Consider the following 14,141-nt stretch of genomic DNA (forward strand, 5'->3'; position numbering starts at 1 on the left):
AAATCCTTTTTACTCTTTTTATCCGGGTCCATTATGAATTTGGATCTTAACCCTCCAATTATAAACCGATATTGACCTCAAGTTTGCTTTGAAAGTCTTTTTGAATTGGAAGGGGATTTGCATTTGCAAGTTCATTCAAGCTTGAATTTGTAAACTGCAAATATTTCTTTTCCGTCAATGCCAGGTTTGACCTGGTTCAATGCTTGGCATTCTCAATTCAACAGCTAAAGTAAAACTGTGATACAGAAACAATGCCATCAAACCTTAACTATTTTACATGACAATATGAAGGTGAAACAAATTTCACCATGAAAATAAACAGGATCAATTACACAGGTTACAATCAAACATCAATGAAGAATTTGGTCACAATTCTCCATAGTAAAGTATTGAAAAATCGACTCTGGAAGATAGCCCCCCTTGAACAGCTGAGATCAAGGATACATTACAGAGAGCGGTTGGCCAACATTATGGTCTGCCCAAGACCCGCTTCACATGGCCGTTCAAATTGTAAAAGGTCAGTATCTGTTCAACACTTACAGCACACCACAAGACTGTAGACGAAACAGTCAGTTTACCCAAAGCCCTTCTCTGACATTCAATTTAAATGTGATCTGTCACACTAAAAATCACTGTACACTGCATTATCGGCATTTAGGAGGCTAATGCAACTTCTTCAAGCAGCAGAGTTCCATTAACATGGAGCGAAGGAGGAAATAAAAAAGACCAGGCTTCATTAAATTTAACATGGTCTATGTTGAAGTTTTTGGCAAGTTAGTGTCTTCTTTGAACCGGGAGAAAATGAGGCAGCATACCACCACCTATTAATCCTTTCCTCCCTCAAAACTTAAAGCCATTCCATAGTGAACCAACCACTTCCACTAGTGACCTCTAAATGTAATGCTAATTGATGAGCATCCACCGGGCAAGCTTTGGTCAAAATGAACAACCAAATTATAACCAATGACAAATTATCTCACAATATTCCATTCAAAACCCTCTGATAATAATCATACTGCCGTGTTCTCCATGCATCGAGGCTACTGCTAATTAGAGAAAGCACCAAGGAGACACATTGCTGCCAAAAAATACAATAGAATACCATCACAATCACATCCAAAACATTATAAAGTTAAGAAGACACAACAGTAATATTGGAACCTCTTCTGTTAAACTGAGATGGAATCGCTTTCGTAAGTTCTGTATCGTCCGTATACCACCTTTAAAGCATGGGAACCCTGAATCCTGATCCACACATAGCCATAATAAGAAAAGATTCAGCAAAAATCCAATAATATATGTACAGTCAACAATCAAGACTTTGAAAAGATAAAATAAGTGAACCATGGGGTATTTTTGGCAGCTTGAGAGGGAGAGTTTGAAATAATGTAAATTGGGTTGTTATGGAAATACAATCTATGTAGTCAATTGTGGCCTGGAGCGGGGCTATCGCGGCGGAACTAAGACGTGCGGAGCCTGTCCGCAACAGAGACTGGAGGTGAAGCGAAACAGGTTCATGGCATTCCATGGGGGGTTTTGCAGGTCACAGGACCCGAGTCACGGTCTGGAGCGTGTTTTGTACCACTTTCTCTTTTTGGCATGAAAAGCCAAATTATCCCTTAAATCTAAAATGTTTTAAGTTTAATTTGGGGGTTTTCTTTTAACTTTGAGGGTCATTGTCTCCAAACCCATAGCCCTAGCAGTTTTTTATCTTCTCTCTGCTGTGGGCCCCGATCTGCAGTTCTTCACCAAAACACAAGCTCTCTCGTTCAAGCTTCATCATCTTCCCTCTGCAGTTCTTCATTTTTCATCATTTCCTCCTTCAAGCTTCCGAATTGTTTTTGTCCCTCATTTCTTTTCCATAATTTCTTTTCCTTCTTTTTTTTCCATCTGTTTTTTACTCATTTCTTTTCCATCTTTTTCTTCTCTCTATTTTTTCTCATTTTATTTCCTTCTTTTTTTCTACTGTTTTATAAATTTTATGGTTTGAGTTTTATTTTTAAAATTTTACATGAAATATATGTTTATAGTATTATTAATGTAATTTGTCTCAAAAAAATCTCAAATAGCGGTCATCTTGCAATATATGCTATCTCGCTATCCCACTTTTGGGGGTCGGCACTCCACGCCGTTATCCGGGAATGCGTACCTAGAATACAATATTATAAATATGATAAACAGGGTAACATTAATCTTTGTATTCAATGTTTAAGTGAGCTCCATTGTTTAAGACATGGAAACGCTTATAAGCTCTTTTTTGCACTTCTCAACAAAGATTATGTCACCTAGCTTCTCTTTGCACAAGGTGTGAGCGTCCAATAGTCTGGAAGTATCATACAGCATAGTGAAGAAGCACAGCATGACCCATGTAAAAATAATAGGATATTTTCAGTCAGTAGACAGTTTGCAAGGTTGCTTGAAAAAAGAATAACCTTGGTTATCTGTCGTACTGTTCTATGAAACTTGAAGTACGGATCATGACAAGACAAAGAACACAGGAAGATGATGTGTTATCTCACCATAGAACTACAGAAAGCCAACAATCATATTACCTGCAACATCTCAACAAGAAGAATAATGCGCTCGGCATGCTTGCGGCAAGTGAGGAAGCCTTGAATGCATAAAACCTGGATAACATGGACAAAGCAACGAGACATATTTAGAGCTGAGAATAGCACATGTCATCTGCAATATCTTAAGGAAAGATCAGAAAGTTTTTATCAGCACCTTAAAATAATCAAAGAACTCGCTTGGCAGACCCTCGGCATCAGAATCCATGACCTAGCATAATCACAATATTGTGATTATATGGACACTTGAAACAGGTATGTAATAGAAAGTAAAGAAATCTGTTTTACCTCAAGAAGCTCGCGTGTTAATTTAAAAGGTGCACTTTCAAAATTAACCCCACCAGGTGAATTGGAAAGCATGAAGCCAAAATCAATATGAATGATATGACCCTCTTCGTCCAATAGAAGGTTCCCGTTATGCCTATCCTTCACCTTGAAGACGAGAAAGGAAAAGAACAGTGGGAAGAATGTGATGCATTCAATAATATTAAACAGCACAATGTTATCATTCAGAAGGTCACTAAAGTAAAGCACCGGTTAATAAATTTACTCACCTGTAGAAAGTAGCACACCAGCGAATATCCAGCCATGCTCTCAACAAAGTTCCTCTGAGACAAAGAAAGTATCCAAATTATGAAAGTAAAACAGAAATACAGAATATCCAAATGGTAAAGGGGGAGTGGCATAAAAAACAAAACATAATATATACTATAACTAATGCCCAATCCAGAAGTCATTGCAAAATATAAGATGAAGAAGTTCAGTCTACAAATAGATCAACCCTGTCCGCATATCTCAATTACCTGGGCAAGTTTAAAACTTGGAGAATTTTCTTGATATTTAGCATCGAAGAATTCACGTAAACTTGAGATGTTGGGATATCTACTTTTGATCGAGTGTAGAGAAGCCTAGAAAGCATTAGTATTTTTATCAAGATCGGCAAAATCTTTTACATTTCAATATATTTGAAATGTGTGAACACGGAATTACCGTATCTGGAATTGTTTCAATGAGAGCTGTATAAGAAGAAGTACACAAAACTTCATAAGGGCGCAGCCAAAGCGGTAGACCAGCTTCTTGGAAAATATCTAGCATAAAAAGAAATTCAAAACTCTATGATTTTAAGCAACGTGTTTAGAAGCACAGAAACTTCTGCTTCATGGCTTATATGTGCATCAGAACATAATAAAAGGATATCCAAGTCCAAACCGAATCAATTAACATCAACAACTCTTAGGTGCATTCAGTAAAACTTGTTTACTAGACAATTGCATTGCATTCATGCTTTGGTACATTTTTATACTTTAATTTGCGAAGATTACATTGAAAACTGCAACCAAGTAGATTTACAAATCGACAATGGAACTTAAACTGAGACATTACACATGTATTCTTATACAGAGTTTTGGCATAATATAAATGATTCAATCTTTCCCTTATCATTGTGGAGTGCCCATAGAACAAATTCATAGGATTGGAAATAACAAGAGCTCAAAAGTAGAGTAGATACAGTACCACAGGCTTGTGGAAAAATCATTTACCAGTATTGAAGGCAAGTCCAGGAAGATGACTGTTTTTCAAGAAAGGAAAATTGCCCATGGAAGTATATACAGATGCAAACTATGCATGATCCATTGCAGATAGGAGGTTCACCTCAGGGTATTAGATTTTTTGAGGGGGATAAAATCAAATGTCAGGGAAACCAACTGTTAAGAGTCCCACATCGGATAATATATGGTTTGAACATGTGTTCATAAGTGAGGGTAGTCCTCACTCTACCAACCGATTTTGTAGGGTTGAGTTAGGTCCAACAACATTTCTTAACATGGTATCAGAGCCTCGTTTAAGATCCGGTGGGCCACCTACTATGGTTTCCGCTATCGGGCCGCCCACCATTTATTTTCACGCTTCAGTTGTCTAGTCCTGAGCGTGAGGGGGGTGTTAGAGTCCCACATCGGATAGTATATGATTTGAACATGTGATTATAAATGGGGGCAGTCTTCACTCTACCAACCGGTTTTGTAGGGTTGAGTTAGGCCCAACCACATTTCTTAACACCAACCATGGAGTTTTAAATTGGGAGAAACATTGTTGCAATGAAAGGAACATCAATGGAAGTAAAATGGTTAATTCCTTTACATGAAGAAAGAAAAGAAGATTTTATACCATAGAAGTGAGAAATTAGTTGAACAGCCAGATGCTCCTGCCTGCAATCATCTCCACTCTTTACAATAACCTACGTAAAAAGTAGAAAATTGCACCAACATGCTCAAAAGAGTTGTCATATAGCTAATATAGAACAAAAGCCAACCATTATTTAGTTTCATATTAATATTCATAAAAAGGACATGGTAGTTGTAACTTGTGACACAAGAATTGCTTGCTAAATACTGCTTAAATCCAATATATGAATCCTTCATTGACATGTGCAGTTCGGATATACTTACATAAAATCTCAATAGAGTCAAAGTACTAACTCATTAATAGCTGTGTACAGACAACATTTATTAATAATAGCTCATTCCTTAGAGTCTTCAATCCTAAAACTTGTGATACAATTTACATAGAGAAAGTGAGAACAAAATTCAGATCGCTGTTTCATTGATATTGAAGTTTTTCTGCAGTATAAATTTTCAAGCATGATTGTAAGAAAACCATTTTGAAAATCCTTTGACTGCAATATTCTTCATTCTATGATTGGATGCTCTGATCCTTCAGTAAGAGAGTGAATTTTAACAGTACAGCATTCTCAAACCCAACTAGAAATTAAAAGCATGTTTATAAAGTCAACCTTGACTTTGAATCAAATTTATATTGTAACAAATGGCAAAAAAAGATTATTAGATACTATAATCTCATTGATTACAAATTTACGATAGACTTGGATACATTTATCTTTTTCTGTTATGCAAAAATAATACTACTTATTAATGTATATATCGAGTTTGTATCTTAATGAATTTCCAAAACATGTAACCAACTAACTACATATAAAGTCAATTCTTGTGCTTAAATATATAGGCTTACCGATCGCAAATCCCAACTAGGTAACTTCCCGTATATCGAAGCCTTGCGTACCCTATCTTTCTTTGCCTCCCAAAGTTCACCAGACAAGGCATCACTGGCTTTGGGGGTAATTCCATTGGCCTGTTAGGAGGGAATCATATCATACAACAACTCTACAAGCTTAAGGCTAAGTAAAACTTAACTGCAATAATTATGTCTTACCCTCGGTTGTGCATCTGATGAGTCTTGGCCAGCACCTTTCAAAGGGAGTCCAAGAGGCGCTTCCCCTTTTGCTGCTGCAGCCTACCAAAGGTTCAAATGTTGGCAATAAAGTTAAAATGTTAATAAAATCAAGAAACAATAATTTATACACAATTACAATGAGAGAAAAAATTAAGAGCAGAGTAGTTATTTAGTACAATAAGTTCATTCATTTCATTTAGCAGTGATTTTTTGTATTCTTATTGTAATTGTAACCATAATGAACAGAAGTAAATTTCAACGTTAGTTGACAAATGCCAAACAAAGACGTCAGAAATAAATATGCAAAATAAAGTTTTCCCGTGTATTTTGTGTTGAAGGCTTTTTTCTATGAAGAGTTATTCTTAATAACCTACACTAATAGCTAATATCACCATCCTATATTCATTTTATTGTATAACTTAATATTTTTAAGTTCTTCATTATGACATCACATTACATGATACAAGACCCAATATTTCTTCGTAAATCTTTCATTACCCAGTAATAAGATCGTCATAAAGCCAATTATATTCTAAATTGCTGGCATGCTTATAAAGAAAGAGTAGAAAATTACAAATCTTGCATAGGACATCTGTCATATGGATGGGAAGATAATCTGTACCCGCGGGTATCCGCGGCACAGATAAAGGTACGCTCATAAAGCATTGATTGTGCCAACAAGACATGAATGCACATACATCATAACAGTGTACTTTATTCTGCAGCAACGAGTTGATAAACCAACACTACCAGACAGGTCTTCACAATTCACAAAAGCTTGACCGACGATTACAACTTGTCAGATGAGTTATATTTTTGCCTATAGACATGATATGATGATGCTACAGAGTTTTGATATTTCAGAGTATAAATAATTGGAAGTTGATAATTTATACCTTAAGTCCTAGTAGCAAAAATATAATTTCAACTATATCATAGAAGAATAGTGGGGAGCCAGACCTAATATTTTATAGTGTGGTAATGAAGAGGAAGGAGAAAAAAAAAAAAGTTACCTGATATCCTATACAAAAAATATCTTTTAAATCCTACTTCTCATTAAAAACACATCAAATTATTGTGAAAAGTGAAGAAAAAAATTGTCAATATAGAATGCTTTTGTTACATTTTCATATCTTTTGTGGAATCTAGAATAGTAGAAAACTACACTTAGTTGGTGCCCGTTTTAGAGTATAATTACCTCCAGCGAGAAAAACACATTTTCCTAGGTGCTTTTTCCAAAGCAATAAGATGTTGGTTTTCTCAAAACTCCATTTCGGAGTGAAAATCTTAAACAACCACGCAGTTAGTCTGCTGGCTTACTTAACAGAAATAATAGAATAAGACTATTAAAAACAAGTGAGAATTGAGAATTGAGAATTGTTAAGCTGATCACTTGACTTATACTGGAAGAGAAGAAAAAACAAACAAATCTATAAACTCTAAGGTGCAAGGCCCACATAGATGATCATTTATTAAAAAACCAATTCTTATTGACCCAATGATTGGTGAAAATCCAAGACATTTATTTCGTTCAACTTAGGTTGTGCAATGCTCAAGAGAGATATAGATATGATATTACATTGTTCATCCATGCCATTAAGATTTGACTAAGTTTTACATTGGCTGAGGGGCCTAACAGACCCCTCTCCTTTTATTCGGGCTTGATATCGGTTATGTATACCACAAAGCACAACATAGGTAGGACTTTGGAAGAGATAGATAGATATATGACAAATAACTCGTTGAGGCCACAGGGCTGACCTTTTTTACCAAGTTTGGCGGTAAATTAAGATTCAAAAAAATAATCAGTTGAAGGTTACATTAAAGTAACGTGAATAGCACATCAATAGCAGTAAAAAGACACTGAAAGACTCACCTTTACTTCTTCTATTGCCACTGTACTTGGAACACGGCGATGTTCCTTTTTCCGAGGCGGTGCTTGATCCTCAATATCTTCCAATCTAACCCCAGGATCAGCTGTCAACACTACTTGTACCCATTCCAGATCACTGTCATGTTCTGCTCCTGCTGCTCCATGTGCACCCTCTCTATAAGTCTTCCCTGCCTGACCATTATACCGTGTTTCCACCGAAAGAATCAGGCTAACAAATTTTGGCTCAGATACATGAGTCATTGCCTGGTCAATTGCTTGAGCAGTCGATCTGGACATTCTATCATTGCTATTACGGTACACCTCTTGTGCTGTCCATAATGGATAAGCCCAAGGGGGTGGTTTTTGCAAGAAAGCATCTCCATTTGCCAAAGGAATTCCACCTTGAGAAAGCTTCTGAGAGCTGGATGTTTCCTTGAAATTACTATAACAAAAAATATGCAGAAAGAGGAATATATCAAACAAGTGTTCTCATTTTACAAACTACTCTTCACAATTCCAAGGAGTACTATCCAAATAATACCTTGGCATTTCACATTTCAAAACTTCAATGCAGATCATGTAAGGTGCCTTCTCCCTAGAATTCAAGAGAATAGCTTCATCTACTGGCATATGAAGCACGCGATACATGCCTTTTCCCAGTGGAAAACATACTCCTACAAATATATGACTAGAAGGATTCATATAGAAGCAAGATATATCTGCTTATCATAATAAATGGAAAAGTGGTAACTAGTTCTGCAGATATAAAAAAAGAATATATCTTCACAGTAAGAAACTAAGAACTTCCAATAGTTGCAATTACTCTAAAAAACTTCTCTACAGATCCCTATAGAAATGGACTGCCACGAAAAATCAAACCAGTAGTTTCAAACATAACTAGAGAAGTGAAAAACTACATCATTTTTTCTGCATAAAAAGTTCTGCTGCTTGAAAACAAGTAATCATTTTGACATGCCTGCAAAAGAAGACAAAAATACACATATATCGGAATTGGGAAATTTCACCATTTTTCAAGGGGGTAAAAAGTTGCTGCTTAACAACAGGTTATTTGTTGTATTATACATTAAAAGGAATGGGAAAGTATACATAAAAAGACTCTGAATCTAAACCAAGAAATGTGGCATTACTGCTACTGAAAAATTCCAGATCATACTTCCAAAACACAAAAAATTAACCAGCTCATTTGAAACGTACAAAGAAGTAGAGAAGTTCATTGCCAAAATTAAACATTATTCACATAATATGAATAGAAGTCAAGACATACCTCCAGTGTTCTGAACCTTTGCTACATGCACGTTGATCTCTCTAAGCGACTAGAAATATAAGAATAACAAAGGTGTGTCAGACACACAAATATGGAGTAAAATAGATTTTTGTTGATAACTTAAGTCAAAAATATACAGAAAGCATCAAAAAAGAAAAATTCAAGAGAATAACCTCATGAAGAGCACTCTTGCGATCTTCAATTGGAAAAACATCCACTAACCCATATGATGTGTCGCATAGTGACTGCACAAACTCCAACGAGTCATGGTATGCCCCTCTCCGGAACTGAGATGGATTAACCGGTAATGGGGGCTTTGTGCTCGATTTTTCACTTTGTGGCATTGGGGACCCAGGATGCTTCTGCAAAAGTAATTAAATACCCCCAGATGAGGCAGAAAAACCAAATCTATCGTAAATGCACTTAATTTAATATTAAAAACTATAAAACATAAGGCAGAAAGTGAAAATAAACTAGAGTTCTGAAATATATTAATGCTTGCAGTATTCTTCTCCGAAGTCAGTCCTACAACTAGAATAAGAAACATCACAAATATGAACTTATTTCCAATGCCAGGTAATTATGCATGTAATAAAACATACATATACCATAATACAATCATTTATTTAAATTGATTTTTTAAGAAATATACCACATATTTGTGAATTAACTCTCAGACATCTTTAATAAAAGATTAGCTTAAATTATTTAGGTGAAAGCACAGGAATGGCTTCACTACATCTTCCACATCGACCCTAACACAAAAGTCCTTAATTGTTAAGACCCATTTTAACAATGAGCTGCAACTTAACAGGGCAACAAGGATTGAACTCCTAAATACTTGATCATTAAGGCTCTAATACCATGCTAAGACCAACTCTCCTAAAAACTTGTTATTTAGGTGGAAGTTCATGAATGGATTTATAAAATCTCTAACGAAAAAAATTATCATTTCATAAAAAAGTACAACAATTGAATCAATATGGACATGTAAAAGACATTCCTAACGCTAGAGAATATATTTGTCAATTCAATAAGACTAAAATGGCAATCCAAGAGTTTTTATTTGATAAGAATGACAGCCAGCGATGATTGTTGTGTTAAGTAATTAGCCATGGGAAAAAAAAGTTGGTTTTAATGTTAGCTAAGAACAGAAAGGGACAAGCTCTTTGGCTCTGTTGATAACACCCTGTTGCAACAAGACCAAATTCCATTGCATGTCTAGGAACTCAAAAGCATTCTAATGTTTAATGTGGAGTTTAAAGAAAGACTATGACTTACAACTCTTAGGTTTTAGGCCTAACTTAACCCTACATGATTGCTTGTAGGGTGAGGATTGTTGAAGTCCTACAAGCACTATATAGACCATGTCTCTAGTCGATGTGGGACTCTCAACACGCCCCTCCACGCCAAAAGACTGGACATCATGAGCATGAGTTCTCAATACACACCCTCATGCACGACACAGGATCGAACATCTGAAGCATGGACAAATGCAGATTAACACAAGTCTTGGCCCAGTAACAGATCCCGGATAGTATGATATACTTTGATAGTATCTTAGGCTTTAAATAAAATTCAAATCCACAAAATGAGCATGAAAGGTGAGGATTACCCAAGCTTACAAGCACTACCTAGGCCATATATCTAGTCAACATAGGCCTCGACAAAAACAATAAAGGGAAAAATATAAAAAAGTCTTATCAATCTTGGCAAAAAATTTAAAAAATAAATAAAAATACAGGGACACAAATTATTTATTACGAGTTAACTTTAAAAAATGAAGAAACAATTTGGATTTTTTTAGGTGGAGGTAGGGAAGAATGGGTGCATGTAGTCAATCACTCGACAGTTATAAGAACAAAATCAATGTCAATGGATACTGTAAAACATACTTGTTATCTGAAAAAGCATAGAGAGGCATTAAGCAACTTTTACTATTAAGAAAGAAAATAACAAAGTCTCTGCATAAATTGGTCCCATTCATACTTTGCAGTTTACAATCCAAATTCCACCATAGAAGTAAACCAAATCATTAGCATTTATTCAGCATACCTCTTTCTGTCTCTTTGATCCCAATAGCTCTGAATCTTCAATTGAACGATCACGATCTTTGAACAATTTGCGGAAAAAATTCTCTGTACCTGGACTACTTTGAGATAAGCCCCCATTGTTGCTATTTTCATTGGGTGGACTGCTTTTGTCATCTTCAGGATGCACACGGAATAATCTTTTGAACAAGGAAAGCTCAGAAGGCTCGTCTTCCTCACCATTGGCAGTTCCTTCTTCAATTTTATCTTTTGTGTCTTTCTTGTCCTCAAATTTATCCTTGAAGAATTTCCGGAAAAACCCATCTTTTTCATCCTCTTCTTCGGGTTTTGGACATTTCTCTTCAGAAATAACAACATTTTTACTGTCATTTCTATCACGCCCATCCTTCCTATCTTCGAATTTCTCCCGGAAAAACTTACGGAAAAGTCCATCTTTCTCTTCATCATCCACTGATTTTGTATCTGTTCTGTCCTCAGAATCACTTTTATTATCCCGAAACAACTTCTTAAAAAATCCTTCTGAACTTGAGGTCACATCTTCGTCTTCGCTTCTACTGTCCCTTAAGATCCTTTGAAAGAAACCATCCTTTTCAGATTCTTCATCATCACCTCTAGTACTGTCCCTACTGTCTCTTAAGAACCTTTTAAAGAAACTGTCCTTTTCGGAGTCCAAGGCATCTTTCTCGGACGACTTCCGAAAATGAAATGCATCACGAATTTTTTGGCCAAGCTCATCATCACCTTTGCTATCTCTTAAAAGCCTTTTGAAAAACCCATCCTTTTCAGAATCACCGTCATCTTTGTCGGCTGACTTTCTAAAAAGCAAAGCATCTCTAAACTTTGGACTTGGCATAAACTTCTTAAATATCCTGTTCTCCTCAGGAGACAGCGGATTACCATCCTCTTGCAAATTATTTGCCGGTGAAGATGAAAATGACAAAGACTTAGGTGGTGAGGTTGTTAATGACAACAAACGATTTTTAGAGGAAAGTAACCTATTCAAAACTTGGCTTTTACCTCCAGGACTCGGAGGTTCAGTCTGAGGCCGTATCAGAGGCGGCCACTCACCCATCAAGGTGGCTGCAGTCTGACACTTCTCCTGAATATTACTAATCCCATCATTATCATCATTGTCCTCCAACTCTGCCATTAAGAACCAATGCACCTTCAAAGCAATCTTAAGCGACTTTGAGCACATATCTATCACAAACTTATCCAACGATGGACTAGGCTTGTGTATCATCATGTAACATATTTGAAACAAATAACTCTCAAGCCCTTGCAAGGGAAGAGTGTACATTCTATTACAAAGATAATCACGCACTCCAGCATGATCATGCTTGTACAAGTAGCTAACCGCAATCCATTCACAGAAAAATGAAGAATCAAAGAATCTAATAAGCCATCCATTTTCACTAGAGTCACTGTTCAGGTTTGACTTTGACTCAATTTCCCGGGGTTCATCTGCATAACCACGAGCAAACCCTAAAAGCCTCACCATCCTCAATCTACTATCATCAAAGCAATACCCTAATTTCAGTTGGATCAAATTCAAAGCAACTAAACCAGGCTAATTCTACCTTTCCCATATAAACCTTATAAAACCCTGCCGAAAACCCTAATTCTAACACAAATCGCTATAACTGCTGTAACGAATCGTCTGATTTAGGCGTCAACAAGCTACAGAAAAACTCGAGCACCGAGATGTAAGCAGAAACCCTTGCACCAGCAAATAAAAAACAGCAGCAATTCACTCTGTTAATCACCGATTGACTGGAAACTAAAGCAGCAGATGAAACAATTGACGAATTCCACTCGAAATCGCAACGCGAATTTGAATTGGAGGAAAGAAGGTACCAAAATTGAGCGAGCGCGATGAAGATGAGAACGTGATTCTTCAAAGAGTAGGAATAAATCGATTTCCGCGGTGGATCTTGATAGCTTGTTAAAACGACGGTGTGTTTGAGGAGGTGATTGCGGCGGTAACGGTGGTGGTTGTTGTTACTTTTTTCAGAGTGAGGAAGACGACAGAGGTGAGGTTCGAGTTCATTAAATTAAAAATGAAAATTGAAAAATAATACAGTACCAATAATAAAATTGAATACTTGTAATGTTTTTTGGTGAAAGTAAATTTGAATATATTGGACCAACCAAAAAAATGAATGCTTACGGTTTTATTTAAATGCTTTTAATAAGTACTAACATGCGCATAACTGATAAGTTGAGCACACCGAAGTGCGTGAGAGTTGAAATACGAATATATTTTTTAAAAATAAAGAGGCCAACTAAGCATAAACAACTTTGAAATGAACCATCCCTAAAGAAGGAGGGTTACTCATCTTTCTTCACAACAGAGAAAATTTCAAAATGCCTATAAATTTCTGATATATATCTTAGTGGTTAATTATGTTTTAACACTCATATCATTAAAACAATAAGGATTTTATGATAACTCATAAAAGAAACATGAATTACATTAAATTGAGAGGTTATCTCCATTGTTGGGAGAGAGATGATTGTGGTAATTGAGCTAGTGAGATTGTGTTGCTAGCAGTAAAACGCAGATCTTTTAGGATATGTATCTTCTCACATATTTTTGAGCAAAATTTGAGTGTCTCCCTTGAAATGCATTTGTTTGTGTAATTTTAGACGAGGGGCGTCACTCTATATAAACTCATACAATGCTCTATCTCCAACAAATGTGAGACTTGAGATTTAAACAGTGGACGGCTTATGGTTCGATTGATAGAGTTTGACTTAATTCATCCTTACATAAACTATTTCAAAGTTCTTCTCCAACCAATGTGGGACTTTAGACTTTCCAATAATAACCCCTGAAAAATAAACAAAAATGAATCTCTAAAAAAATAATTTCTTTAAACGGACCTCCAAACAAATCTGCAAGTAGTTGCTGGAATTTATCTCTTTAAATTAATTATTAATTTTTTTATTGTAAAATCAGATACTTAAATTTAAAAATAAAAAAAAAGCAATATAACAATATGAAAAATAATATTTTGATAATATAATATGAGAATATGCAAAACATTAAAGTGTCCATGTGATAAAAAATGACAACCAGACTCATTAAAGATTAAATTAGCCTTAATAAA

At 35.7% G+C, this 14,141-nt stretch overlaps 1 protein-coding gene across 1 annotated transcript; it reads right to left on the minus strand.

Annotated features, from left to right (window-relative positions):
* Positions 1-216: 216 nt before the first annotated feature.
* LOC127107896 (phosphatidylinositol 4-kinase beta 1) lies at positions 217-13,181 on the minus strand. Its single transcript, XM_051045237.1, has 16 exons — positions 11,033-13,181; positions 9,151-9,339; positions 8,978-9,026; positions 8,234-8,366; positions 7,696-8,134; positions 5,799-5,879; positions 5,598-5,717; positions 4,737-4,806; positions 3,561-3,658; positions 3,374-3,478; positions 3,125-3,178; positions 2,859-3,002; positions 2,728-2,781; positions 2,553-2,627; positions 1,162-1,245; positions 217-1,078 (listed from the first exon to the last, which is right to left on the minus strand). Exons 1-16 carry the CDS (start codon positions 12,527-12,529, stop codon positions 977-979), a joined length of 3,294 nt encoding a protein of 1,097 aa, XP_050901194.1. The 5' UTR covers positions 12,530-13,181; the 3' UTR covers positions 217-976.
* Positions 13,182-14,141: the final 960 nt, after the last annotated feature.

The sequence above is a fragment of the Lathyrus oleraceus genome, chromosome 7 (assembly GCF_024323335.1).
Source record: "Lathyrus oleraceus cultivar Zhongwan6 chromosome 7, CAAS_Psat_ZW6_1.0, whole genome shotgun sequence".
NCBI classification, from domain to species: domain Eukaryota; kingdom Viridiplantae; phylum Streptophyta; class Magnoliopsida; order Fabales; family Fabaceae; genus Lathyrus; species Lathyrus oleraceus.